The 27,920-nt window shown below is 42.3% G+C and overlaps 1 protein-coding gene and 1 long non-coding RNA gene across 3 annotated transcripts in view; one reads left to right on the top strand and one right to left on the bottom strand.

Moving 5' to 3' along the window:
• Positions 1–1,596: 1,596 nt before the first annotated feature.
• Positions 1,597–8,465, top strand: LOC146400386 (uncharacterized). Its single transcript, XR_014812307.1, has 2 exons — positions 1,597–5,545; positions 5,867–8,465. It is a non-coding gene; the product is annotated as an uncharacterized LOC146400386 (long non-coding RNA).
• The window catches only part of PGM2 (phosphoglucomutase 2), a 35,277-nt gene continuing 15,239 nt past the window's right edge, over positions 7,883–27,920 (bottom strand). The window contains exons 5-14 of one of the 2 annotated variants that reach the window (XM_003128910.5): positions 25,738–25,821; positions 25,425–25,618; positions 21,440–21,629; positions 20,305–20,402; positions 18,993–19,173; positions 18,808–18,901; positions 16,920–17,049; positions 15,729–15,918; positions 14,220–14,353; positions 7,883–9,652 (exon numbers count right to left, since the gene is read on the bottom strand). In XM_003128910.5, the coding sequence (XP_003128958.2) occupies positions 9,550–9,652; positions 14,220–14,353; positions 15,729–15,918; positions 16,920–17,049; positions 18,808–18,901; positions 18,993–19,173; positions 20,305–20,402; positions 21,440–21,629; positions 25,425–25,618; positions 25,738–25,821 (1,398 nt within the window). In that variant the 3' untranslated portion in view covers positions 7,883–9,549. Of the gene's footprint in view, positions 9,653–11,925; positions 12,932–14,119; positions 14,354–15,728; positions 15,919–16,919; positions 17,050–18,807; positions 18,902–18,992; positions 19,174–20,304; positions 20,403–21,439; positions 21,630–25,424; positions 25,619–25,737; positions 25,822–27,920 lie in introns of those variants that run through there. The other variant, XM_084971731.1, reaches the window with a different exon arrangement.

Here is a 27,920-nt window from a genome sequence, read left to right as displayed (position 1 = left end):
TCACATGCTCCATCTACAGAGAAGAAGGCAGAGAATAACTGCAACTATCAAAACACTCTTTCCTAACCAGTAAGTGAAAAAAGCAGAGCGCGGAACTGTGTGTACATGGCCTACCATTTGGATAAAATAAATCAAGTCGAAAGAATCCATTACATCATTGTTTTATATACAAGATCTCTAGACGGATACACTTGAAATTGGCAAAGATGACTGCCTTTCTTCAAAGAAACTGAATGGCTGTGACTAACAGCAGATTAGAGATTTCACTCTATATATACCTTCTATACCTTTTAAGTTTTCTATCTAAGCAAAAATTAAACTTTCTGTATTGTTTGAGTGGAGGCTGGAGATAGTAACTTTAGACTTAATTAAGAAAATACACATGTTAAGACTAAAGGGTAACTACAAAAAAGTAGAAATTGAATGTATAATTAAAATGACACAGGAAACAAAGGAAAAAATATCTTAGGCACTAACAAACATATTTAAGAGTCATTTGTGCTTCCTTCTGTGATTTATCTTTCATATCATTTGCCCTGTTTTCTATTGGGTTGTTGATTTTTTTGTATCGCTATCTAGGGGCTCTTCGTATGTTAGGGAGATAAACCATTTGTGATACAAGTTGCAAACATTTTTGCCCAGTTTGTCACAGAAGATTTTATTTAATGTGGACAAAATTTTCAATCCTTTCTTTAAAACTTGAGTCGCAGTTAGAAAGATTACATTTCAAGATTACAAAATAATTAATCTATATTTTCTTCAATAGTCCCCATCAGTCCTATTTGAGTCTCACATCCCCAAATTTCTGTCTCCTATAGGCAGGAACGATAATGGGTCCAGATAATGGGTCCATCTTCATGTCAGCCATGGGGCCTAATCTCCCAGGTGTGTTTTCTCTAATACCTTCCTGCTGACACAGTTAAATTTCTCTCTAATCACCACTTAATTAGTGTCCTCTATGGTAAGACAATTGAAATGTCATTAACAATTATTTTGCAACAAATGATGGGATTTCACCCCCATCACAAACAAGGAAATTGAGGTTTTAGAGATGTTAAGAAATTTGTCTAAAATCACATCGTTAGAAAGTAATGGGAGTTCCCGTTGTGGCCCAGCAGCAGGTTGGGGACCTAATCTTGTTTCTGCGAGGATGAGGGTTCCATCCCTGCCCTCCCTCTAGATCGAGGGCCTGGCATTGCCACAGGCTGCAGTGTCAGTCCAGGTGTGGTTGTTCTGGTGTTGCTGTGGCTGTGTTCTGGACCAAAGCTGCAGCTCCTATTCAACCCCTGCCCCCATCTTCCGTGTGCCACGGGTGTGGCCATAAGGAAAAAAAAAAAAAAAAAGGAGAGAAGAGTTCCCACTGTTGCACAGCAGGTTAAGGATCCAGCATTGTTGCAGCTGTGGCACAGGCTGTACCTGTGTCTCGGATTCAGTCCCTGGCCTGGGAACTTTCATATGCTGCTGAGTGGCCAAGAAAGAAAAAAGAAAGTAATGGAGTTGGAATTGAAACTCAGATAGTCTAGCTATGGAGCCTACACCTGTAACTCCAATAGGTTGTAGTGGGCACAAGCCAGAAATGGTATTTTTTTTCTTTCCCTTCTTTTTTTTTTTTTTTTGTTGTTGTTGTTGTTGTTGTTGTTGCTATTTCTTGGGCCGCTCCCGCGGCATATGGAGGTTCCCAGGCTAGGGGTCGAGTCGGAGCTGTAGCCACCGGCCTACGCCAGAGCCACAGCAACGCGGGATCCGAGCCGCGTCTGCAACCTACACCACAGCTCACGGCAACGCCGGATCGTTAACCCACTGAGCAAGGGCAGGGACCGAACCCGAAACCTCATGGTTCCTAGTCGGATTCGTTAACCACTGCGCCACGATGGGAACTCCTTCTTTCCCTTCTTAACAATCACTAGCACCATCTGGGAAATGAAGGCAGCAAAAAGATACTTGTTTTCTAGAACAGAGATGCGATACTGAATGGGTGATTTTGAAACAGTTGATAGATCTAACTGGTTCTTTATCCGAAGATGGTAATGCTCAACACCTTGCAATTTATGAAGCGTTCTTAAATTTATGAAGTGTTCTAGATCATCTCATCCACCCGTTCAACAAGAAAGTATTTAGCTGTCTATCCTATACTAGAATGAGAGGGAAAATTTTAAAGAGACCCACACATACAATGCTATTCACTGCTGTTATGTTCGCCAAGAATTGGAAGTGACTTACACGTTCTTCTTCTAACGAGGGGATGAAAACCACGCAGAACCCAGTGCACAAGGTGCAACTTTTTGGGAGCAGGTGCAGATGATTTCAACTTCTTCATCCTTTTGTTTTCTAAATTCAGAAAGTTCAATGCTCCTTTCATCACTGAGCTAGTCAGGATGCTTCCAAAGAAAACATATACCTTGATCACAAACGGGGGCACTGCTTCATCTGCAAGGTCAGCCCATTCAACTGTGACTTAGGTTTCCACTCATCAGCCTCTGGCTTGGGCTGCTCACTGGTGATTCTCAAAGAAACAGAACCCTCATGGCATTTTGTTTTTGATGATTGAGATGATATTGATGACAAAGGATACATGACAGAGAACACCAGTGGCTAAAATCTAGGTGACTTCCCAGACTTCTTTCAGAATCTTTTTCTTTGCCTCACTTGGTGAAACTGGTTTTTGTTGCTTGCCACACAAATGCATACTCCAGGGCATCACACAACTTTAAGTTTTCTGTCCAGCATCCTTTCCACAGAGGGGGCTAAGTGCATACTCTTGGAGAACAGACATACGATGTATATCTCTAATGAGACCACCCTTCTTAAGCAGGGGCACAAACTCAACCTCAATTAAGTCTCTTGAAATCTTGTCAACAAAGATCCTGGTTCCCATCCTGGGTTGCACACCAGAGCACACGCTGTCTGAAGGAAGATGTTCCTACTTCCTCTGCCTTGTGGTCATAGCCATGGTGTAGCCGGTCCACTCAAGCAAAGCCTTTAGCAACTCTCTCCCTGCATTCTTGCTGTTCACATTTCTCCCTTTGTTTGTCTGTCTTCGTAACTCGACACAAAAATAACATTTTGTTCCAGAACAAGCAAGTAATCAACTAAAAGGAATCACTAAGAACCTAAAGGTGGAGTTCCCTGTGGTGCAGCAGGTTCAGGACCTTGCGTTGTCACTGCAGCAGCTCAGTCACAGCTGTGGCATCGGTTCCATCCCTGGCCCAGGACGTTCCACATGCCACGAGCATGGCAACAAACAAACATAACAACAGCAACAAAAACCCAGCAAAACCCAAAGGTGTAACAAATCCCTTTTTCTGAACCACTGAAGCCTAAGCGAGCTTTCGGAGAGCATCACATAGGCTTTCAAGGATGATGTGAGCTACATGAGCGAGTTCTGTCTGAAATAGCCCACCAGCTCCTCCTGCCCCCTTCTGTGGGAGGCCTGCCTCCAGCCATCCATCTTGCAGAATTGTGCATGTGATGCCAGATACTCCCATTCATCCCTCTTTTTAACGGAACCCCATTGCCATGTACCTGATTCCCCTTTTACTCTACAGGGCAGAGCAGGAGTGGGCAAACTGACCAGTGATAACTAGTCCATGGCACTTGGAAAACAACTAGACAGTGGGAGTGTTAACCTTCCCCCTTCTATCATGTATCACCAAAAAATCAAACCAGAATGATGGCTTCTCTTCTTCCACACCCCTTTACAGGAAAGGCAAAGCCCAGGCAAACGTGAAATACATCATGAGGAGGCAATTAGCAAAATTCAAAATGTGGGAAACCCTATGGGACAAATGATTTAGTCATTTGGAATAAATTAATAAAGGAAAAAAACTGATAAGGACCTTATAGATTACAAGAGATTTTGAGACCTATCCTATCAACTAAACACAGTAAGTGGACACTAGACGAACTCTGATTCAAGGAAAGAACAACACATGAGACGAATGGGGAGATTTGCATGCTGGATAATTGATGATGTTAAGAATTGTAAATATTTTAAAAATGTGATAATAGTAGTATGCTGGTGTGTGTGTGTGTGAGTGACTATATCCTTTTCTTTTACAGATACATCCTGAAATATTTAGATACAATGACAGGTCTGGGATTTCCATCAGAATTGCCTGTTAGAAGGATGGGGACCGAGGGAGATTTTGCCATAGTGGGTGCTGGGCACTTAGAGGCCCATTGTACTATTCTTTGTATACGTTTGAAATTTTCCCTAAGTTTACAATGTCAAATATTCAAATCATCAAAGGTTCTGGGCAGGTGTTTTTTTGTTCGTTTTCCTTCTTCAGCTGCCCCCAAGGCTGAAGTTCCTGGGTCAGGGATTGAATCCAAGCTGAAGCTTCGACCTACTCCATAGCTGCAGCTATGCCAGATCCTTAACCCACTTGTGCTGGGCTGGGAACTGGCGTCTCCACAGAGACAAGCTGGATCACTGACCTTCTTGACCCAGTGGGAGCTCCCCAGGCAGGTGTTTTGAAGGGGTGATGTACAGAATTGGAGAGAGGGCAGCTAGGGAACTGACTGAAGAGCAAAAGGTGACTTGGGGCTGAATGCAATTTGAGGACATCTGAGTAGGAACGCCCAAGGCCCAAGGCGGCAGGTGGTAATACAGGATCGGAACTCGGGAGAGAAGCCTGTAGTCCCTTGCTTCGGACATTACAGCCTTGAGCAGAAAGATGCCTTCAGAGGGCAGAGACTCAAGGATTACACCTCAGGGGATGAACTAATTTAGGAGAAAAAAAACAAACAAACAAGGAAGCCAGCCAAACCAGTCAAGGAGAGTTAGCTCAAGCCTCCAGCTACAGTTTACTTTTAAGAACACTTCTCAAAGACAGAGCTCCACTGCACCCTTGCCCCCTTTGAGATTTTTAAAAAAATAGTTAAAGTGAAATAGTTCCGAACGATGTATTTTAAGGACACAATCAGGTCTTGTCATCTCTGTACACTGCAACCCAACTTCCCTTTGGAAGTTGCACAATGCCATTTTGAAATGGTTTCAAACGCTTATTTGACCCGGAGTTGGCTCTTTGGTCTGTGCGCCGAACTCCATTCGGGAGCAGGTTTGTGCCCAACACCAAAGTACCTCTCACCGGATGCCAACCAGAAGTGGCCCCTAGCTGTTTTAAAATTTTTAATTTCAGAGACCTACATGAGGGAGCCAGGTCAATAGAAACCAGATTCCCCAACACTGCTCTGCACCCTGCTCACCGTGAGGTCATGTCAGAGGTCACTTTGCCTCTCCAGATAGCTGTCTTTCTCCTCTGGTGAATATAAGTAGCTACTGCACTTTGCTTAGATGGAGAGTCTACAGAGGAAGTGGCATTATTTTAAACGTTGCTTCCCATCTGCCTGAGAGTGTGATGTCCTGCTTTCAATATTTGAATTGCTCTACACAAATATGCAGGCAGCAAAAATGGAACAAAGGGATGATGCAGGAAAATAGGATGCAAACGACCTCCCAGAGTCAAACGGTTTTGAACAAAAAGGTTAGGAATTTGCGGGAGTCCCCACTGTGGAGCAGTGGGTTAAGAGTCCAACTGCAGGAGTTCCCGTCGTGGCGCAGTGGTTAACGAATCCGACTAGGAACCATGAGGTTGCGGGTTCGGTCCCTGCCGTTGCTCAGTGGGTTAACGATCCGGCGTTGCCGTGAGCTGTGGTGTAGGTCGCAGTCTCGGCTCGGATCCTGTGTTGCTGTGGCTCTGGCGTAGGCCGGTGGCTACAGCTCCGATTCGACCCCTAGCCTGGGAACCTCCATATGCCGTGGGAGCGGCCCAAGAAATAGCAACAATAACAACAACAACAACAACAAAAAAGACAAAAAGACAAAAAAAAAAAAAAAAAAAAAAAAAAAAGAGTCCAACTGCAGTGGCTCGGGTTTGATCCCCAGCCTGGTGCAGTGAGTCAAAGGAACTGGTGGTGCTGCAGTTGTGGCTTGGATTCAATCCCTGGCCCTAGTACTTCCAAATGCCACAGGTATGGCCATAAAGTTTTTCAAAAAATGTTAGGAATCTGAACTTCATGTTCTTTTAAGAGGCAAGTCCAAATGAAGATAGAGAGCTGCTTGCCCATAGTTCAAATACTTGACTGTTGCAATGCAGCAATTATCTGTGTACAGGTGGGTTTCCTCTGCTAGACAGAGTCTGAGATCACAATTGCATGTTTATCATCGGTATCCAGCAAAGAGCCTGGCTCATAACAAAAATTCAAGCTTGACTTAATCAGATGAATGCATGCAGAAATAGCTCTGAGGATAAAGTCCTTTAGGAAGCAGAAATTATAAACAATTTAGATGCCATTTTGTTCAAAATACCTTCAAAGTAGGACACATGCATTTGCTTTGTTCCTGAAAGCATTTATTTTAAAACCGTGTTTTCAATGGCATGAAATAACAATGCTTTCCTTAGCAGCATGATTAAATTAAATCGATGAGGTAAATTAATGACAGGTACTGCCAATATTTCTTAAAAGAAAGAGGGCTAACTGTTATTTCACAGATACACCACGAAGAAAAAAAAAAAACAAAACAGCCGTCCTGCATTTCCTCCTCTCAGACAATTTGGGGTTTGTTCTTGTGGCACCAAGAGAAAATGGGATGCCACCTCTGCACTAGGAATGGGTGGTCTTCCCCAAGCAGGTTTAGCTGTGAGAAGACAGAGGGGCAGCTATGACAACGCTCGGTCCCCATCACTGCCTTACTCCCCAGCAGAACCCTTCCTGGCATCTGCATGTGGTTCTGCCTTCCTCCTCCCCAGCTGCAGCACCCCCTCCCTTCAGGCTGCAAGGTGAGGGAGGATACGGACAGGAGGTTGCCTTGTCTCTTTGGTACAAAGTGTTTTTCCCCCATCTCAGATGTTAGGTCTTATAAGAAGGCTGGTTATGCATTCTGCCAAAGAGAATTGCCAATGATTTATTATCGCTGTTGGTGCCCTTAATAGATTTTTATATAATTTAAAGACCTGCAACATGGAATGACCTCAGAGACCATTTATTAAAATCTCTTCATTAAAAAAAAAAAAAAAAAAAAGACAGAATTATCACCCAAAGTCCACTGCTTACTTTAGGGTTCCCTCTTGCTGTTGTACATGCTATGGTTTGGAACAAATGTATAATGACATGTATTTACTATTATAATATCAAACAGAACATATGTATTTTTCACTGCCATAAAAATCCTCTGTGCTCTGCCCGTTGATCCCTGCCTCCCCTTGAACCTATGGCAACCCACTGATCTTTTTCCTGTTTCCACAGTTCGGAAGATAACGACGCTGCTAATTTAGGTATATCAGTAGTAACAAATGCGTCCCTCAGGTAGGGGGTGTTGGTAAGGGAGGAGGCTACGTGTATGTGGGGGCGGGGGGATGGGGGGGCCTCTCTAATTCCTCTCAATTTTGCAGTGAACCTAGAACTGCCCTAAAAATAAATAAATAAATAAACTTTTTAAAAAAGAACAAAATGAGACTTCGAGAGGTGAAGTGACCTGACCAAGGTCACAGAACTGGTTCCCAGTGGACCAAGATTAGAATGCAGAGGCCTGATGTTGCAAGCTTTATGTGCCACACCTTGCTACCCTGCATCCTATAATAACAAGGAAAAGTCAAGAAATATTTAGTGAGAAACTGAGGAGGATCTCTAGGTCCAATTGAATCATCTGCTCCCGGGGTTGGCAGAGACGTGTGATGGTCCTGATGTTTACATCTGGGTTCTGTGTCACCATCGCCCCACCTCCCTCTGTGACTCCACGCATCCCGCACCTGCACACTTTAGCTGATGCTGTGCTCGGTGCCTAGAAGCCCTTCTCCTCCATCTTCAGCACTACTTATTCCCAAAGGCGAAGCTTCCTCTGGGCACAATGGATTCCTCTCTCACAATTCTCAACTCTGAGTATTTTGCAGATAACTTTATTACAGAATTTGTACGTATTAGAGTTACATATTAGCCCTCCAGTTAGACCCTGAACTCCATCAAGCAGGACTGGGTCTTTGTCACCTTCGAATTTCCAGAAACAAACTCTGCGATGGGGCACAATTCACGTGCTCAAAAAAAAAAAAAGTTTATGGAGAGGATACAGATCTACCATTTCTTTTTTCCAGAGTACAGTTGAAGACTAGGAAACATTAACAAACAAAAATAAATATAGATTCTTACAATGAAGCAGCTGATAGAATTATCAAATATTGTTTTGGTAGTGCAGAAACTATGTATCCCCAAGATATACAAACATTCCTTACATTCAAAACATGATTGTCAGTAGTACTGTCATTGTTCATTGATCTGAAACTGTTAATAATAACAATAGGCAATTATTTGCTTTAAAAATAGAAAATCACACAAAATACATAAAATATATAAAAAGCACAGTTTGGTCCTAGGTCCTGGGTACTCAAGAGGTCATTTTGGAAGGTTATAAGGCCATCAATTAGAAGGAGGTACAGATTAAATTAGGAGCTTGGAAAAGTCTAGTTGTAGATAGTGAACACGTAAGAATGAGGGGAAAAATATCAAGGTCAGGTAGTTATTGCTTATAGTCCTTGCTGCCTCAGGACTAAGAGCTGCACTACATTGAGCCAAAGCAAAAAAACTATAATAATCTACTCTGCAAGTTTAAAATAACCAATTGTTTGATTCAAGATTTAAAGAGATTTAAAAAGAATATTAACAGATGGTTAACCTGTTTTTTTTTCCCCCTAGCACATACACAACATATCATGGTTCATTATTAGAACTAAAAAGGGTTCTGTCGAAAAGCCTAAAACTTCTCTTTAAAGTATCTTTTGCTCCATGTTACAGTTTCCTGTGAATTGTTATTTTCCCTAAACATGATTTGATCTGTTCATTTTACTTTCTCAGCAATTGAGAGAAACATAAATATACATGTATATAAAAGTGGCTATTCTAGATACCACAGCCCAGAATTTAATAACTGTATAGGCTTTCTGACTGTTTCAATTATACAAAAGATGCATTTTAGAGAAGAGACATATTTGGTATTTATTCTAGTAAAAGCATATTAATTGCAATATATTTTTGAAAGTTATTTTTATTTTATTTCATTTTTTGCTTTTTTGGGCCACACCCACAGCATGTGGAAGTTCCCAGGTTAGGGGCTGAATTAGAGCTGCAGCTGCTGGCCTATGCCACAGCCACAGCAACGCCAGATCTGAGCCATGTCTGCAACTTACACCATAGTTCACAGCAATGCCGGATCCTTAACCCACTGAGCGAGGCCAGGGATCAAACCCGCACCCTCAAGAATACTATTCAGGTTTGTTACCGCTGAGCTACAAGGGCAACTCCACGAGTTAGTTTTTAAATTGTCATTTAAAATTTAGGCTCAACCTTTTAATAGGAATGTTGGTTTGTTAGATTTGGCCATCTTTCTTTATCTCCCTTAAAGTTCAAACATAAAACAAGGCGGAATGTAGGTCTATTCAGAAAATATAAATACTGGTAGCAGTAGTTTAAATTATTTGGCCCTCGAAAATATTGCTTAAGAAATCAAGTTCATCTTAATTGTAGGTAAATGTAATTATGCCCCAAGTCTGGGATATTTTACCCCTCTTTTGGCTTCATGTTATACTTTTCTGGCTGGAGAAAATGTTCTTTAATAGCACTAAATAGTTCATTTAGTTCTTTCTTTAGCTGCTCAGGATCACTGCAAAAGAAGAGGGAAAAAAAATAGTCCAGATCAGTGGATTATTCCAAGGCACATTTTGCTTTATTTCTTTATTTTTGTCTTTTTTAGGGCCACACCCACAGCATATGGAAGTCCCAAAGCTAGGGGTCCAATCTGGAGCTGTAGCCGCTAGCCTATGCCACAGCCACAGCTATGTGGGATCCAAGCCGAATCTGCCACCTATACCACAGCTCACGGTAATGCCAGATCCTTAGCCCACTGAGCAATGCCAGGAATTAAACCCACAATCTCATGCCTCCTAGTGGGATTTGTTTCTGCTACGCCATGACAGGAACTCCTAGGCACACTTAATTTTTCAACAGAAAGGGCAATCCTTGTAATTAGTTAAGATCATTTTTGTGCTGTAATAGCTAACTAGTACAACTGAAACAATCCACTTTATTATAGACATTAATTCTGGCTCACTACTTACTAGCTGTGTGCCTTTGGGCGAGTGATTTAGGCTCTCAAAGGCCCAGATTCTTCATTTATAAAATAGAGATAAAGACTTTATCTTCTCAAGAGAGTTGTAGAGATTGAGATAAATTATATAAAGCAATTAGCACAGAACCTGGCCTCAAAACCTCAATAAATGTAGCTATCATTATAATTATTTTTATCCCCACTGGCAACATATAAAGTAATTATGCTTCACAAATATATGTGATTTACACAGGTCTTTTTTTTTCCCCTTCTCCATAAATTAGCTTTGAAGAAAATAACAGTTCTCAAGAAGGCACATACTAACAATTACTGGTGTTTTGTTTTGTTGTTTTTTTCCTGCACCTATGGTATGCAGAAGTTCCTAGGCCAGGGACTGAACCCTCACCACACCTGTAACCAGAGCCACAGCAGTGACAACACTAGATCCTTCACCCAGTGAGCCATGAGGGAACTCTAATTACTAGTTTTTTGTTTTTTCTTTTAAAACAATATACATAAAATTAAAACATCAATAAATCATCAATAAATTTACTACATCTCCTGCTGGTTTTATTTTTCTGTTATACCACCGCTTGATGTAAATACTACCTAAATCTTGAGACAGCAAGAGACTGTCCTTGTTCTTAGGAGATGGGTATTGAAGTACTAAAGTCTGGGACTTATTTTCAAATGGCTCAGAAACAAACCCAGGTCTATAATACATATGGCGAATGAGAGCAAATATTTCAAAATGCTAGCAATTGCTGAGACTAGATAGGCAAGCTATGGCTTGGGGCCTATTTTTATACATAAGTTTTTTTGGAACACAGCCATGCTCATTCTCTCATGTCAATGGTAGCTTTCTGGCTACAAGAGCACAGCTGAGTTATTGCAATAAGGACCGTGTGGTTTGAAAACCCTAAAACAGTTACTATTTGGCTCTTTACAGAAAAAGTCTGCCAACCCTTGGTCTATGTGAAGAGCATGTGCATATTCACTACATTGTTTCTACATTTCTATAGGTTTGAAAATTTTCAAAATAAAAAAAATTAGACAAGGAGTTCCCATCGTGGCTTAGTAGTTAACGAATCCAACTAGGAACCATGAGGTTGTGGGTTTGATCCCTGGCCTTGCTCAGTGGGTTAAGGGATCTGGCATTGCCATGAGCTGTGGTATAGGTTGAAGACACGGCTCGGATCTGATGTTGCTGTAGCTGTGGCACAGGCCGGCAGCTGTAGCTCCAATTCGATCCCTAGCCTGGGAACCTCCATATGCCACAGGCATGGCCCTAGAAAAGACAAAAAGACCAAAAAAAAAAAAAATTGGACAAAACTAAAGACCTCAAATCAACCCCAACAGGAAAATTTTTTAAAGCAGGACTTAATATTTGAACAGGATTTTACATTCTAAAGGATTAGTAGGTTGTAGAATTCTATGAATGAATGAAATTCATGATATAAACAATATTACTAATATTTAAGGTTATCAGAAAATAAGAAAACCTGGAGTTCCTGTCGTGGCTCAGTGGTTAACGAATCTGACTAGAAACCATAAGGTTGTGGGTTCAATCCCTGGCCTTGCTCAGTGGGTTATGGATCCAGTGTTGCCATGAGCTGTGGTGTAGGCTGCAGACACGGCTTGGATCCTGAGTTGCTGTGGCTGTGGTGTAGGCCGGTGGCTACAGCTCCAATTAGACCCATGGCCTGGGAACCTCCATATGCTGCAGGAGTGGCCCTAGAAAAGGCAAAAAGAAAATAAGAAAACCTTAGCCCTGGCTTTATTACTGTGTGTTAGCTACGCTAACGCCCTGCTTAACCCCTGACAGCATATTCACAGACTGACCTAGTGCCTAATGTCCCATTTAATATATGGGAACAACATTTCAATGAATATAATAAAAGGACAAATTTTCAAAGTACTTTTAGCAATTCAGAAACTAATATTTGAATTTAAGTCCACTCAATGAGCCATGTAAAAAAATGTAAATACAATAGATCTTTAGACAGTAAGTTGTTACTATAAAGGAAAGATTTTTAAAGTATTACATATATTTTCACAGGATAATGAAAAGACAAACAGAGAAACAAATCTTTACGTTAGACTTAGGTCCATTTGTTTTCAAAAAAAATGAGATGAACATATGAAAACAATGAGTGAGAATGAGAATTACAAGGATCCATCTGTGGAAAATTCAATATAGTAGCAAATAGCTTATTTAACACACATGGGAACATTGATACTTGCACAATGTTACAATAAAATATTGGTAATCCAGTACACTTAGAAAACAATCTCTCTCTCTTTTTTTTTGGCCATACCCACAGCATATGCAAGTATCCGGGGCCAGGAATCATTAACCCCACAAGCAACTTTCAGAAAATGAGCTCTTTCATTTGTTTGTCCAAGTGGCTTAATAATGAGTTTTGGCTTTTTAAGCACAAAAGTGTTAAATAAGAATCTGTAACAAAATTATAGTCCCTCTCAAGTGCAGACTTTTTTTTTTTTTTTTGTCTTTTTAGGGCTGAACTTGTAGCATATGGAGGTTCCCAGGTTAGGGGTCCAATCAGAGCTACAGCTGCAGGCCTAGGCCACAAACACAGCAACATGGGATCCGAGCCATGTCTTCTACCTACCTACACCACAGCTTAATCCACTGAGCGAGGCAAGTGGGAGTTCTCATCTTGGCATAGTGGAAATGAATCCAACTAGGAGCCATGAGGTTGCAGGTTCGATCCCTGACCTCGTGCAGTGGGTTAAGGATCTGGCGTTGCCCTGAGCTGTGGTGTAGGTTGCAGACATGGCTCGGATCTGGCATTGCTGTGGCTGTGGTATAGGCTGGTAGCTGCAGCTCCGATTCGACCCCTAAGCTTGGGAACCTCCATAGGGTGCGGGTGTGGCCCTAAAAAAAAGGCAAAAGACAAAACAAATAAAATAGTGTCTAGGACAAAGTTTCAAATTGCATGTGACTCACATTTTATTTCTATTGGGCAGCACCAACTTAATTCACCTTTATAAAATTTTTCCTGATTTTGAACTGTATTCTGAATAGAGAAGTGATAGTTGAGTGAGTATGATATTGGTATGCAACATCGCATTGACACGTGCTAACCATACGTACCATGGCTGGCAAAATTTGAAATGTTACAGGTGTTGGAGAGTGACCAACTCAAACCCTTTACCAAGGTCACAAAACATGACCCCAAAGCAACCAGACCATCAGCTCTTTGGTGGCAAGGACTCTTTCTGACTTGGCTCTTTATCTGCCTCAAGACCCAGAAAGACTGACAAGCAACAGGTGCTCAAAGATAGATATATTTGTCTTTTGTCTTTTTGGGACTACCCACCGCATATGGAGGTTCCCAGGCTAGAGGTCTAATTGCAACTGTAGCTGCCAGCCTATACCACAGCCACAGCCACAGCAAATCTGAGCCGCATCTGTGACCTACACCACAGCTCCCAGTGACACCGGATCCTTAACCCACTGCTCAAGGCCAAAGATCGAACCCGCAACCTGATGGTTGCTGGTAGGATTGATTTCTGCTGTGCCATGACAGGAACTCCTTTTCTTTCTTTTTTGGTCTGTCAAAGATATTTGTTGATGCATGTGTAATGATTTTAATTTACTGTGTCATACATGGACAAAAAGAGAAAAACCCATTGGTGCTAGCTAGCCTCAAATAAAAGTACTAGAAAAAGGACATTTTATTACTATTACTATGATTTTTCAGAATAAAAGTTTCCCATACAAGTAAAGTTAGGAGAGAGTGGAGCAATTAAGTAGGAAATAAACACTCTTGCTCCTGGACACTTGAGGCAGCTGTTAACATGACTGAGTTGCTGCAGGTTCTGAAACAATGTTCCTGATTAAATTACATATCAGAAAGATAGAAGGTTTTTATTTTTGTTTTTGTTGTTTCTTTTTGGGTTTTTTTTTTGCTATTTCTTGGGCTGCTCCAGCGGCACATGGAGGTTCCCAGGCTAGGGGGTCGAATTGGAGCTGTAGCCACCGGCCTACGCCAGAGCCACTGAGCCACGACGGGAACTCCTAGAAGGTTTTACTTAGGTCCGAATAGGATTTAGGACCACAGGGGATAAATCACAGCAGCTGCCACCCACAGCATACCTATTTCCAGGCGGGGCGCAGAGTTCCGAGTAGTACTTGATTTTGGGTTCCGTCCCACTGGTCCGGATCGTGGCCACGCCTCCGTTAGCAAAAGTGAAGGTGATCATCTGGCTGCTTTCTTTAGTAGGGAGAACCTAAGAGTAAATTCACACATGTTAAAATTTAAGTAGTACTATAAGCTGTTCTGACATAACTAATATTTGCCCCTGGATAAGCAAGAGAGGAAATACAAAACAAATATTTCGGTTAGAAAAGAAGAACATTTTTGAGGAAGTCAGAAAATATACTCTATATAAATGAAATGAATAATAAGAAGAAAAAGTGACTTTGTATACTAGCTTTTTACCCCCCTAGTTCTATTAAAGCTATTAAGTTTTACTAAAATTGAAACATCATTTCAGAAGAAATTGCTTTAAACAGATTCATAATGCATTACCAAAAACTCCACAAAACATTAGGCTTATTTCACTTTCAAGAGCTTCTGGTGGGAGGTTCCCGTTGTGGCGCAGTGGTTAACGAATCCGACTAGGAACGATGAGGTTGTGGGTTTGATCCCAGGCCTTGCACAGTAGGTTAAGGATCCGGCATTGCCATGAGCTGTGGTGTAGGTTGCAGACGCGGCTCGGATCCCATGTTGCTGTGGTTGTGGCCTAGGCCAGCAGCTGTATCTCCGACTGGACCCCTAGCCTGGAAATCTCCATATGCCGCGGGAGTGGCCTTAGAAAAGGCAAAAAGACAAAAAAAAAAAAAGAGCTTCTGGTGGATGTATTCATAGCTGATTGCTCTCCAAACTCCATGACTAAAGCATAAAAAAAACCCACAAAACACAAAAAAAACACAAGGGCCAAGAGGCAACAGCAGTTGCTGCCAACCAACCGTGGCAGTCAGAAACCAGGTAGGAGGCAGAAGTGACCTGTTAGAACACAGGACAAGGACTGAGGAGCCTCTGCAGCAGGCAGGCAGATAGGACTGAGTCAGTATGTGCTTCAGGATCCTGGCGAAGCTCATTACCCAGGACCCCAGGTACCCCAAAGGGATTTGGGAGTTCCCTGGTGGCTCAGCAGGTTAAGGATCTGGCATTGCCATTGTAGCAGCTTGGGCTGCTACAGTGGCAAGGGTCAATACCTGGCTGGGGAACTTCCAAAAGCCTTGGGCTCAGCCAAAACAAAAATAAAAAACAAAACAAACAAACAAGTAGTTCCTGTTGTGGCACATCAGAAATGAATCTGACTAGGAACCATGAGGTTGGGGGTTCGACCCCTGGCCTTGCTCAGTGGGTTGAGGATCTGGCGTCGCCGTGAGCTGTGGTGCAGGTCACAGACATGGCTCAGATCCCCCGCTGCTGTGGCTCTGGTATAGGCCAGCAGCTACAGCTCCTTAGACCCCTAGCCTTGGCACCTCCATATGCCTTGGGTGTGGCATTAGAAAAGATAAAAAAAAAAATCCAACAGAACAAAGTACAGTAAAAAGTAAATACAGAAGAGTTTAATTGGTAAAAGCATTACTTACAGCTTTTTTATCAGGTTGGCTATCATCATAGCCAGTTGTAAGATCCCTAATGCCAGAAATTTCAAATCTGCCACAAGTTTTTGGATAATTATTCTTCCCATCGTAGTTTCTAAGGTTTTCAAATAATTTTTTAACATTGCCTTGATCATGGCAGATAAAATATGTACCTTTGGTAACATGGTAGCCATACCTATCAATACAAATACAATTACATGCAAAATGAGGAACAAATAATTCCACACAGCATACACAGAACATGTAATTCACCAGTATACTTCAATACAAATGACACAAATAAGCAAGACTAATTTCAAAGGAATAACTTAGCATTAAAAAAGAGGTCCAACATTTAAAAAAAGAGGTCCAAGAATCTACCCCAAGGAATCACTGAACTATTGCCCAGTCTCAGCCCATATTTGTAAGTAAAAGTTTCATAACTGGAAACTTTTACCTTAAGTATTGTGTCTGACCACTTTACCACTACAAAGGCAGAGCTGAATAACTGCTATAAATAGTAAATAGATGTTTCATGAACACACTTAGTCTTTTTTGATATTGGACATTTAGTTGAAATCACATTCTTCCATTACCCATTTCTGCAACTACTGTTCTCATCTGTTATGGATTAATGTCATCATGAATGGTAATTACTATTAAGGGGTTAAATATCAAAAGGAAAGAGTGATCTCTTATTGAGTTTTCATAAGAAATCAACTTTATAGCTAAAATGAGAGTATCAGAAAGAATATTAGTCTCATGCATCAGAACAGAGTAAAACATTTAAAAGGATTATTATGGGAGTTCCCTTTGCAGCTCAAGGGTTAACAAACCCGACTAGGATCCATGAGATGTCGGGTTTGATCCCTGGCTTTGCTCACTGGGTTAAGGATCTGGCATTGCCATGAGCTGTAGCGTAGGTCAAAGATGTGGCTCGAATTCCGTGCTGCTGTGGCTGTGGCTTAGGCTAGCGGCTATGGATCCTATTCGACCCTTAGCCTGGGAACTTCCATATGCCACAGGAATAGCCCTAAAAAAAGAAAAAGAAAGAAAAAAAAATATTATTACGTGTGGGATGCATGTTAGCTGTACTCATTGGGATCATTTCACAATACATATACACTGAATCATTATGTCGTACACCCGAAACTGATTTAAAAAATTACTTCAATTAAATGCAGTCAATAAACTTACTCAACATAGATGGCATTTAGCTGCTGAGACAAAGACAAATTCTTGGTTGCTAGAAAGCTGGCCAACTCTGCGCTTATGACGGCAGCACTGACTCCATCTTTGTCCAGAACGAAAGGGCAGCACATATATCCTGCAGAAACATGTGTCGTACACACAGCCTGAGGAGTGGGTCCCCTTGCACACTGTGCAAACACACATTCATATGCATCCTGCCCATTGCAAATGAGACTGTCTAGTACGTAGACGCTTCTCACTCACCATTACATTTAAGAGTCTAGCCCAGTGCCCAGCACACAGCAGGCCTTCAAGAAGTGTTTGTTGAGGTACAAACTACTATGTATAAAATAAATAAGATGTAAGGATATATTGTACCACACAAGGAATAGAGCTGACTTTTATAACAACTATAAATGGAATATATTTATAAAAATATTGAATCACTATGTTGCATAGCTGAAACTAACATAGTATTATCATTCAACTACGCTCTAATTTAGAAAAAGAAAAGAAAAAAAAGAGGAAGTGCCCTTGCTGTACAGTGGGAAAATATAAAAAAGAGGAAGTGTCTGTTGAATAACCTGTAAGGAATTTCTCTGCTGGACAAATCATGCTCCTTTTCCAGGTCTCGCCCAAATCCCTCCAGCTCACACAAAAGTGTCTCCTATTGTTCTAGTCAATGCTTCACTCCATCTTCTTTGAATCCCCCACTGATCTTTTCAGTTATCTTGTTCATCTCAACACCCAACCCACACTCTTTTGTGTGGTGACTAATCAGATTTATATAAACTGCTATAAGGCTGAGGTCAGGGCCATCCATTTCTTTGAGTCACTCCGTAAGTGATATGCAATAAATAGTTGATAAACAAATGTAAGAAAATATTTTTTAAAAACAAAAATCTATAGAAGGACCATATTGCCACTTCTGACAGTAAAAGAGCAAAAGCTGAGCTATTACACTTCACTCACTGAATTAGTTCATGTTCTGCTTGTGTCTATGCTATAGGAAATGTATAAACCAGAAAAACATGTGCTGTAGAGTAAGCATGACATATAATAACTCTTACTAAACAAGGAGCTGAAACATTCGGAGTTCCCGTCGTGGCGCAGTGGTTAACGAATCCGACTAGGAACCATGAGGTTGCGGGTTCGGTCCCTGCCCTTGCTCAGTGGGTTAAGGATCCGGCGTTGCCGTGAGCTGTGGTGTAGGTTGCAGACGTGGCTCGGATCCTGCGTTGCTGTGGCTCTGGCGTAGGTTAGTGGCTACAGCTCCGATTCGACCCCTAGCCTGGGAACCTCCATATGCCGCGGGAGCGGCCCAAGAAATAGCAACAACAACAACAACAACAACAACAAAAAAAAAACATCCCCAGCACAAACATTTGCATCACGCTTCTATTGCTAGCTCTCCTTTCTGCCCATTTACAGTGATCACTTAAGGCTAGTCTTTCTGTCATCCTGGCTTTCATCTTTCAGGTGACAAGCACCCTGATGAAAGCCCCTCACCATACCTTCTCCTTTTTTTCTGGCCAGATCTTTGCAGAGCACTCTCCAAGGGGGAGTGAACTATATTCGGCTTGGAAACCCTAGTGAGGAAATACACAACTCCCCAGATCGGAGGACTCTTAAGCTGCTAGCAGCCACGTGCAGAACGTCACTGTTCGAAAGCATCCGGGAAAAGGACTCACTTCCTCACATGAATGGCTTATAAAAATCTGTGACGCCAGATTTGGGGGAGGACAGTTCCGTGCCTGCTCAGTGTCACAGAAGCAAAGCAAACTGTGTGCTCCTGTTTCATTGTTAGTCTTCTGAACCCAAATCCAAAGCTGTGCCCATGTATTTGCATCGTCTACAAAGAACTGATTCCATGATCACAATGATCACCTCTTACCAATAGCTTCTTCAAATGCAAATAAGACATTTTCCCCCTGCTCCATTAGCTGCTTGGCCCGGTTTCCCATCCACTTGAAGCCTGTCAAAGTTTCCTAAAAGGATAATCCAAGAGAGAAAGAAATGCCTTAGGTCTTCTACAGAGTAAAAGATTTTTAATAAAAGCAAGTCTTACCAACACCTTACCTCGAAGTGAAAACCCTCCTTTAAGGCAATGGCCTGCAGGATTCTGGAGGACACAGTGCTGGACAGCATGTATGTGTCTTTGAGAGCGCTGGGATCTTGGTTCTTTTCTTTCCAACAAGTAAAGAGCCACCAGCCCAAGAGGGCCCCCAACTCATTGCCGGAAAACACTTTCCAATCCCCGCTGAAAGAAAAAAACCACCTATGGATGCATGGCAGTGATCCTGAGAGAGACGCTAAAAGTTACCAGGACAGAACAATTAAGCAAACAAGGCTCCAAGGAGCCTCCATAAGACTGGTGCGGTTATTCTTGTTTAAATCACCGGCCAGAAATGTGGCTGCCACTCCACAAACATTTGAGCAGCAGCTACTGCGTCTCAGCCAGTTTGTCTGGACAAACATCCTATCTTTGAAGAGCATATAAAATAAGTAGGTGAGTGATGACACAGAATCCCTTTTATCTTAGTCTTCCACAAAGCCTTTTTTTTTAAACATGACAGAAATATGCTGGCAAGATGCCCCCACGTAGAATAGTTTGTGTATTTCAATTTTCTGCTCAGCACAGCCGCTTCTGAGAGCGCGGCCGGCGTGGCATGCCTCAACATCAGGACACCAGAGAACAGGCCTGCAATTTATGTTCCCATCTGTGGTCCAGGAAGCTAGAAATACTCCTCACGTGTCTGCAGGTATCACCTTAGCTTAAATTTCTAAAAACGGGTGTGGAATTGAATCTGTTTTGTCAGAATTGTAAATCCTAAGCCTGTACTGTCCCACGACCCCCCAAACATCACACGTGCTGTCCGACACCCCAAACTGCTTTAATGCCGCCTACCCTTCCACTCGCGCCCTTACCCACATTGCTCTGTACAATGTCTACGGTCACACTTGAACATGGGCAGCGCCCACGGGCAGGCCGCTCTGGTCCTCAACCTCAGCTCTGCTGTGAAGCGCCAGCTCCTAACCAAGCCCTGTGGCAAATACGGGCCTGTAAAGCCAGCACCAAACAAAGTGCTTTGCCCTCATTAGGCATCGAGTCGTTAATTACAGAGATAAAATGGGGGAAGAACAAGTGGTAATTCCAATTGCAAGCACCTCTTGGGCTGATTTACTCGGCATTATGCTTGCCGGTCATGTGGACACCAGGTCAGCACTTGTTCTATGAAAGGAGCTGACAGAGGTTCGGTGAGACGACCTTTTGCAAAGTAAATGGGAAATATTTCCAAGTCTGTCCGATCTCTCCAGAAGCAGTTTACTGCCAGAGATGTCCCCCTTTATACCTTCTATCACGTAGATACGTAATCACTATCAACTGTACCTGTCTTGCTTTTCTGCCACAGCAAGTCTATCAGCATCTGGGTCGTTTGCTAAAATGATTTTGGCCTTGGTTTTGTCAGCCAAAGCAAAAGATAAAGCCTGAAAAAGAGTAAGAAGAGAAAAGATCACTTTAATCAGGAATTGAGCACAGTGCAGTCTTGAAAAACGTTCAATTCTTTCAGAACTAAGAAAGGACTTTCTTTAAACCTGAGGCTGCGTTTTATCTCGGAAGCTGGTCTTGGATGGTCCCACATGACTTTCTAAGGCAGAGGTCAGATAAGGAGCATCAACATGTGAGCCACCTGTGCCTGTGGGATTTGTTCCACGTCTGATGGCACATGTGTGGTGGGGACTGGTATTCCCAGGCTTGGCCGTGAGATCAACCTCACAAACAAACCAAAATAAAACACCTCTCTGAAGAGCATTGTTACCCTAAGCTTTGAAAAGGTTAAAGGAACTATAATTTAACGGTACTTCTTCACATCGCAAAAATGTCAGTTCAGGGGAAAAAAGTCACAGGCTAAAGTTCCATTCCATTATTGTTCCTTTTGGCATCAAGCAGTGCAGTAAATGAAATGACAAGAACATTCGTTAAATTGAACGTAAAGCATCATTTTACACGTGTGAGAGATTTCAGTTCTTAACGTTCCGATGCTAAGACATCTGATTTGAAAGTTCCTTCAAGAAATGGATGACTATGGAGTTCCCGTTGTGGCTCAGTGGTTAATGAATCTGAGTAGGAACCAGGAGGTTTCAGGTTCGATCCCTGGCCTTGCTCAGTGGGTTAAGGATCCCTCGTTGCTGCGAGCTGTGCTGTAGATCACAGAGGCGGCTCAGATCCCACATTGCTGAGGCTCTGGTATAGGCTGGGGGGCTACAGGTCCAAATGGACCCCTAGCCTGGGAACCTCTAAATGCCGCGAGTGCGGCCATAAAAAGCAAAAAAAAAAAAAAGAAGAAAAAGAAAGAAAAAAAAGAAAAAAAGGAAAAGGATGGATGACTAATAAATATAAATATTTCCAATGACAAAATTACTTTTTCTTAGCACAGTGAAAACACATAAAAACTTATTTTACATGATTCTAATAGTTTTGAATATCAAAGGTAAATTTTATGAATAGAAAAAAATCTGATTACCAAGGCTTTTTCACCCTCTTCAGGATTCGGGTGCGTCACTGTTGGGAACTCGGGATCGGGATCCTTCTGTTCAGGAACAGCCACGGGAGGAGCAAAGTCAAAAGCTTTGAACGCCGACTGCACGAAGTGGTGGGCCACACCGTGGACTGAGGTGTGCACAAACTTCACCTGGGTCTCCCTGTTCACATGCCTAGAGTCAGACACATGCAGAATAATGAAAGAGGCAAATGTGGCTCTCGAAACCAGGAGGTTTGCAAAATACCAAGGAATCTGCTTCCTAAAAATGTAAGATATCAAAGGAAGAAGACAGCTGAGGATCTCTCTAATTCCATTAAAAAAACAAAAAGAGGAGTTCCTGTTGTGGCTCAGCAGGTTACAAACCCGACTAGGATCCATGAGGATGCGGGTTTGATCCCTGGCCTTGCTCAGTGGGTTAGGGATCCGGCGTTGCTGTGAGCTGTGGTGTAGGTCAAAGACACGGCTGGGATCCCATGTGCTGTGGCTGTGGCACAGACCAGCAGCTACAGCTCTGATTTGACAACAACCAAAAGAAACAAAACTCATTCACTCTTCTTCCAAACATACACCCTCCCCCAACATTTTCAAGTGTTAAATTTTACTCTGAAGTTATTTTCAGCAAATCTGATTACTTTTGGATTTTGTTTCTGCTATAGCCACACCTAGAGTGGTTTCTAGGAGAGACTCCCAGCTGGCCCAGGGGCAGCGCCTATCCAGCTCCAGGACTCAAATACTCTTTACTAGCTTCAGATGGACTGTCGTGTATGGAACATCCCATACACGATACATAAGGAATAAAACATTTTCACTGTCAAGGAACAATCCTGCTTGGCAACGTGCCCTGATCTAGAGACTTAATATAGAATAGCACTAAACATTAAAATTAACAGTGGAAAGGTAAACACAAGGTGTTAATCTGACTGCTAGATTTTTGGTTTATTGTCCATTTTTTCCGGCAATGAATAAATGAACAAGGTCTTCTCTGAGAAAACAACAGCTTAAAACAAATATACCCTTTGTTTTGATAAAATACATCAAGAAAAACAAATATACAAGATAAAACAAATTTGGAAAAAGATCTTAGTGATATTAGAGTGAATTATACAATTATCACAATTAGAACAGTTTAGTGCTGGATATACAAAGGTACATTAAAGGAAGAGAACAGAGTCCAGAAGTTGATCCAATTTGAAATGGGAAATACAAATGAGAAGTAGTAAGACTTAGTTTTTAACATGATTTGGAGACAGACTAAATTTAAATCCTAGAGCTCTGTCACTTACAAGCCGTTGTGACTCTTGGTTACTTTGTTAACCTCTCTGCATCACAGTTTTCTCATCCATAAAATGGAAACACACCAGAACCTAGCCTCAGCATTACTGTGATGATTAAAATGAGATTAAAGTAATTAGTACAACTGAAGAGCCTATAGCAGTTATCTGATACCAACAACTCAAAAGATCAGCATTACAAAACGTAAACATGGAAGTCTTAGAGTAAAACAAGAGTTGTGCTTTGTTTTTCTTTAATAATTCTGGTATAGTGTAAGCTTCTTCTTCTTCTTTTTTTTTTTTTTTTTTTGGCTTTTTAGGGAGGTTCCCAGGCTAGGGGTCTAATAGGAGCTACAGCTGCCAGTCTACGTCACAGCCACGGCAACGTGGAATCTGAGCTATGGAATCTGAGCTACGTCTGCAACCTACACTATAGCTCACAGCAACGCCGGATCCTTAACCCACTGGGCGAGGCCAGGGATTGAATCCACAACCTCACGGTTCCTAGTCGGATTCGTTTCCGTTGTGCCATGATGGGGACTCCTAGTGTAACCTTCTTAAGTATGACACAAAAAAGTCAGACGTTTCAGTGAAAAATCCAAAGGTAACAACAGAAGGGAAATCAATATTTGAGATAAATGAAGGCTAGTTTTCTGTATAAGCAAAGAGATTTTTTCAAATGCAAAAAGTGAACAAACACACAGAAAAATATAGGTTACATAAATATAAAAATATTCATAAAGAATGCAAATAAGGTTAGGTATTACTTTTTGTAGTAACTGAAACACCTAACTTTATAGTAATTTAAATAGTAAAATTTAATTTTGTAGTAAGTTGGAAGAGGAGACTACTCAAGTGTCGGTAATACTCTGTGTAGCTAAGAATGTGTAAATCATATACTATTGGTGGCAACCTCAACTAATGGAACATCTCTGGAAAACAATTTGTTAACCTTTATCTACTTTGTAAATGCACATGTATTTCTGATGCCTGAAATGTATGTAATAAACACACACACACACACACAAGCACTCAAGGAACTGTGCTCAAAGGTGCTGACTCCAATGCTACCTGGAGTAGCACAAAACTGCAACTCCTTAGTCTTTGTCAAGCTCAATCAGAGGAACAGAGGGAATGGATTATAGACCAGTTTTAAATGGCCCCACCATTTAAAAATTAGGCCATTTGTCATAGAAATCTAGGTTTCCAGTTTCTTTTAGGAGAAAAAAAAAATCAGATGCTTGGGCAATGCTGGACCTATATTTGCCCACAGTAATAGCAGCTGGCACATGGGTTCCTTAGGTGGGATAGGGTTCCACACTCCACACAGGAGCCACGATGCCCAGGCGGTCCAACAAATACCATATTAGAGACAGCACAGAAATTCTGCTGCTTGAACATCAGTGGTTTCTTGCTAGGGGGACAATCAGGAGTAGTGGACCTGCAACAGGACTAGGGCAGGACAACTCTTCCTTCAGCCCCTCTGCTTCCACCTGACTGTGAGCATCACGTCTGTGTCCCGGGTTAAATAAATAAATGGGTACAGCAGCCGGTAAATGTAGAGAGTCAGCACAGACATGGAGAACAGACTTACGGTTGCCAAGGTGTGGGGGAAGGGAGTGGGATGAAGGGGGAGTTTGGGGTTTGCAAATGCAAACTATTGCATTGACAATGCATAAGCAATACGGTCCTACTGTACAGCACAGGGAACTATATCCAATCTCCTGTGATAGCACATGATGGAAGATAACATGAGAAAAGAATATGTGTGACTGAGTGACTTTGCTGTACAGAAGAAATTGGCACAACACTGTATATCAATTATACTTTAACAAAAAAATTTTGGAGTTCCCATTGTGGTGCAGCAGAAACAAATCCGACTAGTACCCATGAGGTTGTGGGTTCAATCCCTGGCCTTGCTCAGTGGGTTAAGGAACTGGTGTTGCCATGAGCTGTGGTGTAGGTCACAGATGCGGCTCAGATCCTCCGTTGCTGTGGCTGTGGTGTAGGCCAACAGCTGTAGCACTGATTTGACCCCTAGCCTGGGAATCTCCATATGCCGCGGGTGCGGCCCTAAAAAGAAGAAAAAAAAAATTACAAAAACTCAAAGAGTCAGGACTAATAGGGGCTAACAGAGAAAGGCATCTGGACTAATTAGCTGGGGGGAAAGGCATAGAACAAACTACAGGCACACTACATTCCTATTTATGAAAATATATTTCACATAGACATGTTTGTTTACGCACAGAAAGTTTCTGGAAAGATAAAAGAGTGTCAGTGTTTCCTATTTGACACCTTAGAATAAGGTTTTTCCCATACACATATACAAATATGCACACACATGTGTGTACACACACTCACATAACACGAATCTATAACAGAGGTCAACAAATCATGGGCCAGCCACCTGCTTTTGTCAATAGTATTTTTTGAACACAACTGTATTTGCACTCATTCACTTCTGCATGGTCTATGGCTGCCTTCCGACATCAGCAAAGTCGGGGAATTGCAACAAAGTGGCTCCCAAAGCCCAAAATATTCACTGTCTTTTTAAAGCAAAGTTGCTAAGCCCTCATCTAGACTCTAAAGTCAGATGCAGTTACAGTATAGGTACCAAATGAAGAGAAAAACTGCCTGAAAACAGAATTTAGCTGAATTGTATTCACTCACTGGAGATGAGTTTTCAATCCATTTACCTGTGAAAACAGTATTTTTTAAGGTCTTCAAAGTAGTCCTTATTGATGGAAGCACTTGGGTCATGAAGGAGGGGACTGTCATTGATTATAGAATCTTCCCACGCCTGAGGCCATGGCTCTAGGTTTTCTTCAATAGCCTGGGCAATCCCTTTATCATGAGGAGAGATGATCTGAGCCCCGTTATCCCAGTAGACCTGGAGAAGGCAGGAAGGTACCAGATGGCTTAGAGTCAATCCATGCCCGACACTCCCGGACCGTGAAGGCCCAGGATTCATAGCAAAAGACACACGTGTGGAGAGAAAAACAAAAATACCTTGTAACCATTATCCTGCTTTGGGTTGTGAGAGGCAGTTATCATGATTCCAGCACAAAGTTTCAAGTGTGATACTGTGTAGGGCTGTAATACAGTAGGAGAACAGATTCAAACAAAAAATTAGATCTACTTACAGGTCTACCATACATTGTATCATACATTATTTGAACCATGTACCCCCCCCTTTTTTTTAACAGTTGCACCCCCAGAATATGGAAGTTCCTGGGCTGGGGACTGAATCTGAGCCACAGCTGTGGCAATGCCGGATCCTTTAACCCACTGCGCCAGGCTGGGGATCAAACTTGCACTTCCCACAGCAACCCAAGGAGCTGCAGTCAGATTTTTTTTTTTTTTTTTTTTTTTTTGCCTTTTCTGGGGCTACTCCCGCGGCATATGGAGGTTCCTAGGCTAGGGGTCTAATTGGAGCTGTAGCTGCCAGCCTACGCCAGAGCCACAGCAACAAGGGATCCGAGCCGAGTCTGCAATCTACACCACAGCTCACGGCAACGCCGGATCGTTAACCCACTGAGCAAGGGCAGGGATCGAACCCGCAACCTCATGGTTCCTAGTCGGATTCGTTAACCACTGCGCCACAACGGGAACTCCGTGCAGTCAGATTCTTAACTCACTGTGCTACAGTGGGAACTCCCCATGTTCCCTTTTAATAAACATAATATGTAAATATCATAATACGTCATATATTTTTGTGCCACATCCAAGCAATACACTCTGATTAGAGTAGAACTAATCAGAACTAACTCACGGCCCAACATTCTGGGATGTGTGCCCCAAATTAAGAAAGGTGAACATTTTCTTAGGTGTTTCTCATTCTGTTTCCTCCTTGGTAGAAGGAGAAAACTCTCCAAACAATATTATGGTCTGATTCTCCACTGCACTTTCTTCTAAGGCTTCTGCCTGAGACAGGAGCTCATGGATTCAGTGTACCCCCTCAACTGCTTCCTCTGCTCATCTTTCCCCGATTTGCTTTTAAGGAAAAGGTTGACGAAAATGTGGAAGAAACGGAACACGCTCACCGCCTGTCATTTCTCTTCCACCCAAGGATGGTTATCCTTCTCCATTTCGACTTGGCTCCCATCTTTACAAGGCTTCTTCCCCAGATGGGGAGAGGAGGCTTGTGCCCCTATGGCTCTACGCGGGACTTCCTCTACCCGTCTGTCCCCCTCCACTCTCCCACCAAGAAGCTCTGTGGTCGCTTGTCCCCCTAGAAGTTACCTCAAGTCCCCAAGGTGTCCCACAGCAAAGAAAAAAAGGGAATCACTCCATGACTTGGGCAAATAATCATGATACCGTGGAGTTCCTGACATGGCTCAGCGGTTAATGAACCCGAATAGCATCCATGAGAATGTGGGTTTGATCCCTGGCCTTGCTCAGTGGGTTAAGGATCTGGCATTGATGTGGCTGTGGTGTAGGCCAGTGGCTACAGCCCCGAATGGACCCCTAGCCTGAGGACCTCCACATGCCACAGGTGCGGCTCTAGAAAGACAAAAAAAAAAGACCAAAAAAACCAAACCAAAAAATCATGAGACACCTGTTTAATTTACACTGGATAAAAAATAATAGCTATCAACACTTATATAGTACGTATACAGCTGAAGGATGCTTGAACACACTGCAGTCTGTCCATCAAACAATAATACTCTCTTAGCATCTGGCCCGGCTCTTAAAAGTTCCATCTTCTTAAAAGCAATGGCTGTGATAGTCCCTACTGTCCTTTTCTTTAGATTCTGCTACAGCAAGAATTTGATAAAAATCTTTCTAAAACATGCCAAGTATGCTTCTTGTACAGGCCATGAATAGGATTTAGAAAGAAACATTTATATAAAAAGCTGGTGTACCAATTTGTCAAAAGAAAAAATTCACATTAAGACATGACTTGAGGGCCCGTCGTGGCGCAGTGGTTAATGAATCCAACTCGGAACCATGAGGTTGAGGGTTTGATCCTTGGCCTTGCTCAGTGGGTTAAGGATCCGGCGTTGCCATGAGCTGTAGTGTAGGTTGCAGACAAAGTTCAATTCCCGAGTTGCTGTGGCTCTAGCGTAGGCCGGCAGCTACAGCTCCGATTCGACCCTGAGCCTGGGAACCTCCATATGCTGCGGGAGTGGCCCCAGAAAAGGCAACAAAAAAAAAAAAAAAAAAAAAAAAGACATGAATTGAGGGAGTTC

The sequence above is a fragment of the Sus scrofa genome, chromosome 8 (genome assembly GCF_054392235.1).
Source record: "Sus scrofa isolate SSC_HxYL_T2T_F1_AM1 chromosome 8, Sscrofa_HxYL_maternal_Yorkshire_Landrace_v2.0, whole genome shotgun sequence".
Taxonomy (NCBI): Eukaryota; Metazoa; Chordata; class Mammalia; order Artiodactyla; family Suidae; genus Sus; species Sus scrofa.
This window is presented reverse-complemented; position numbering and strand designations above follow the sequence as displayed.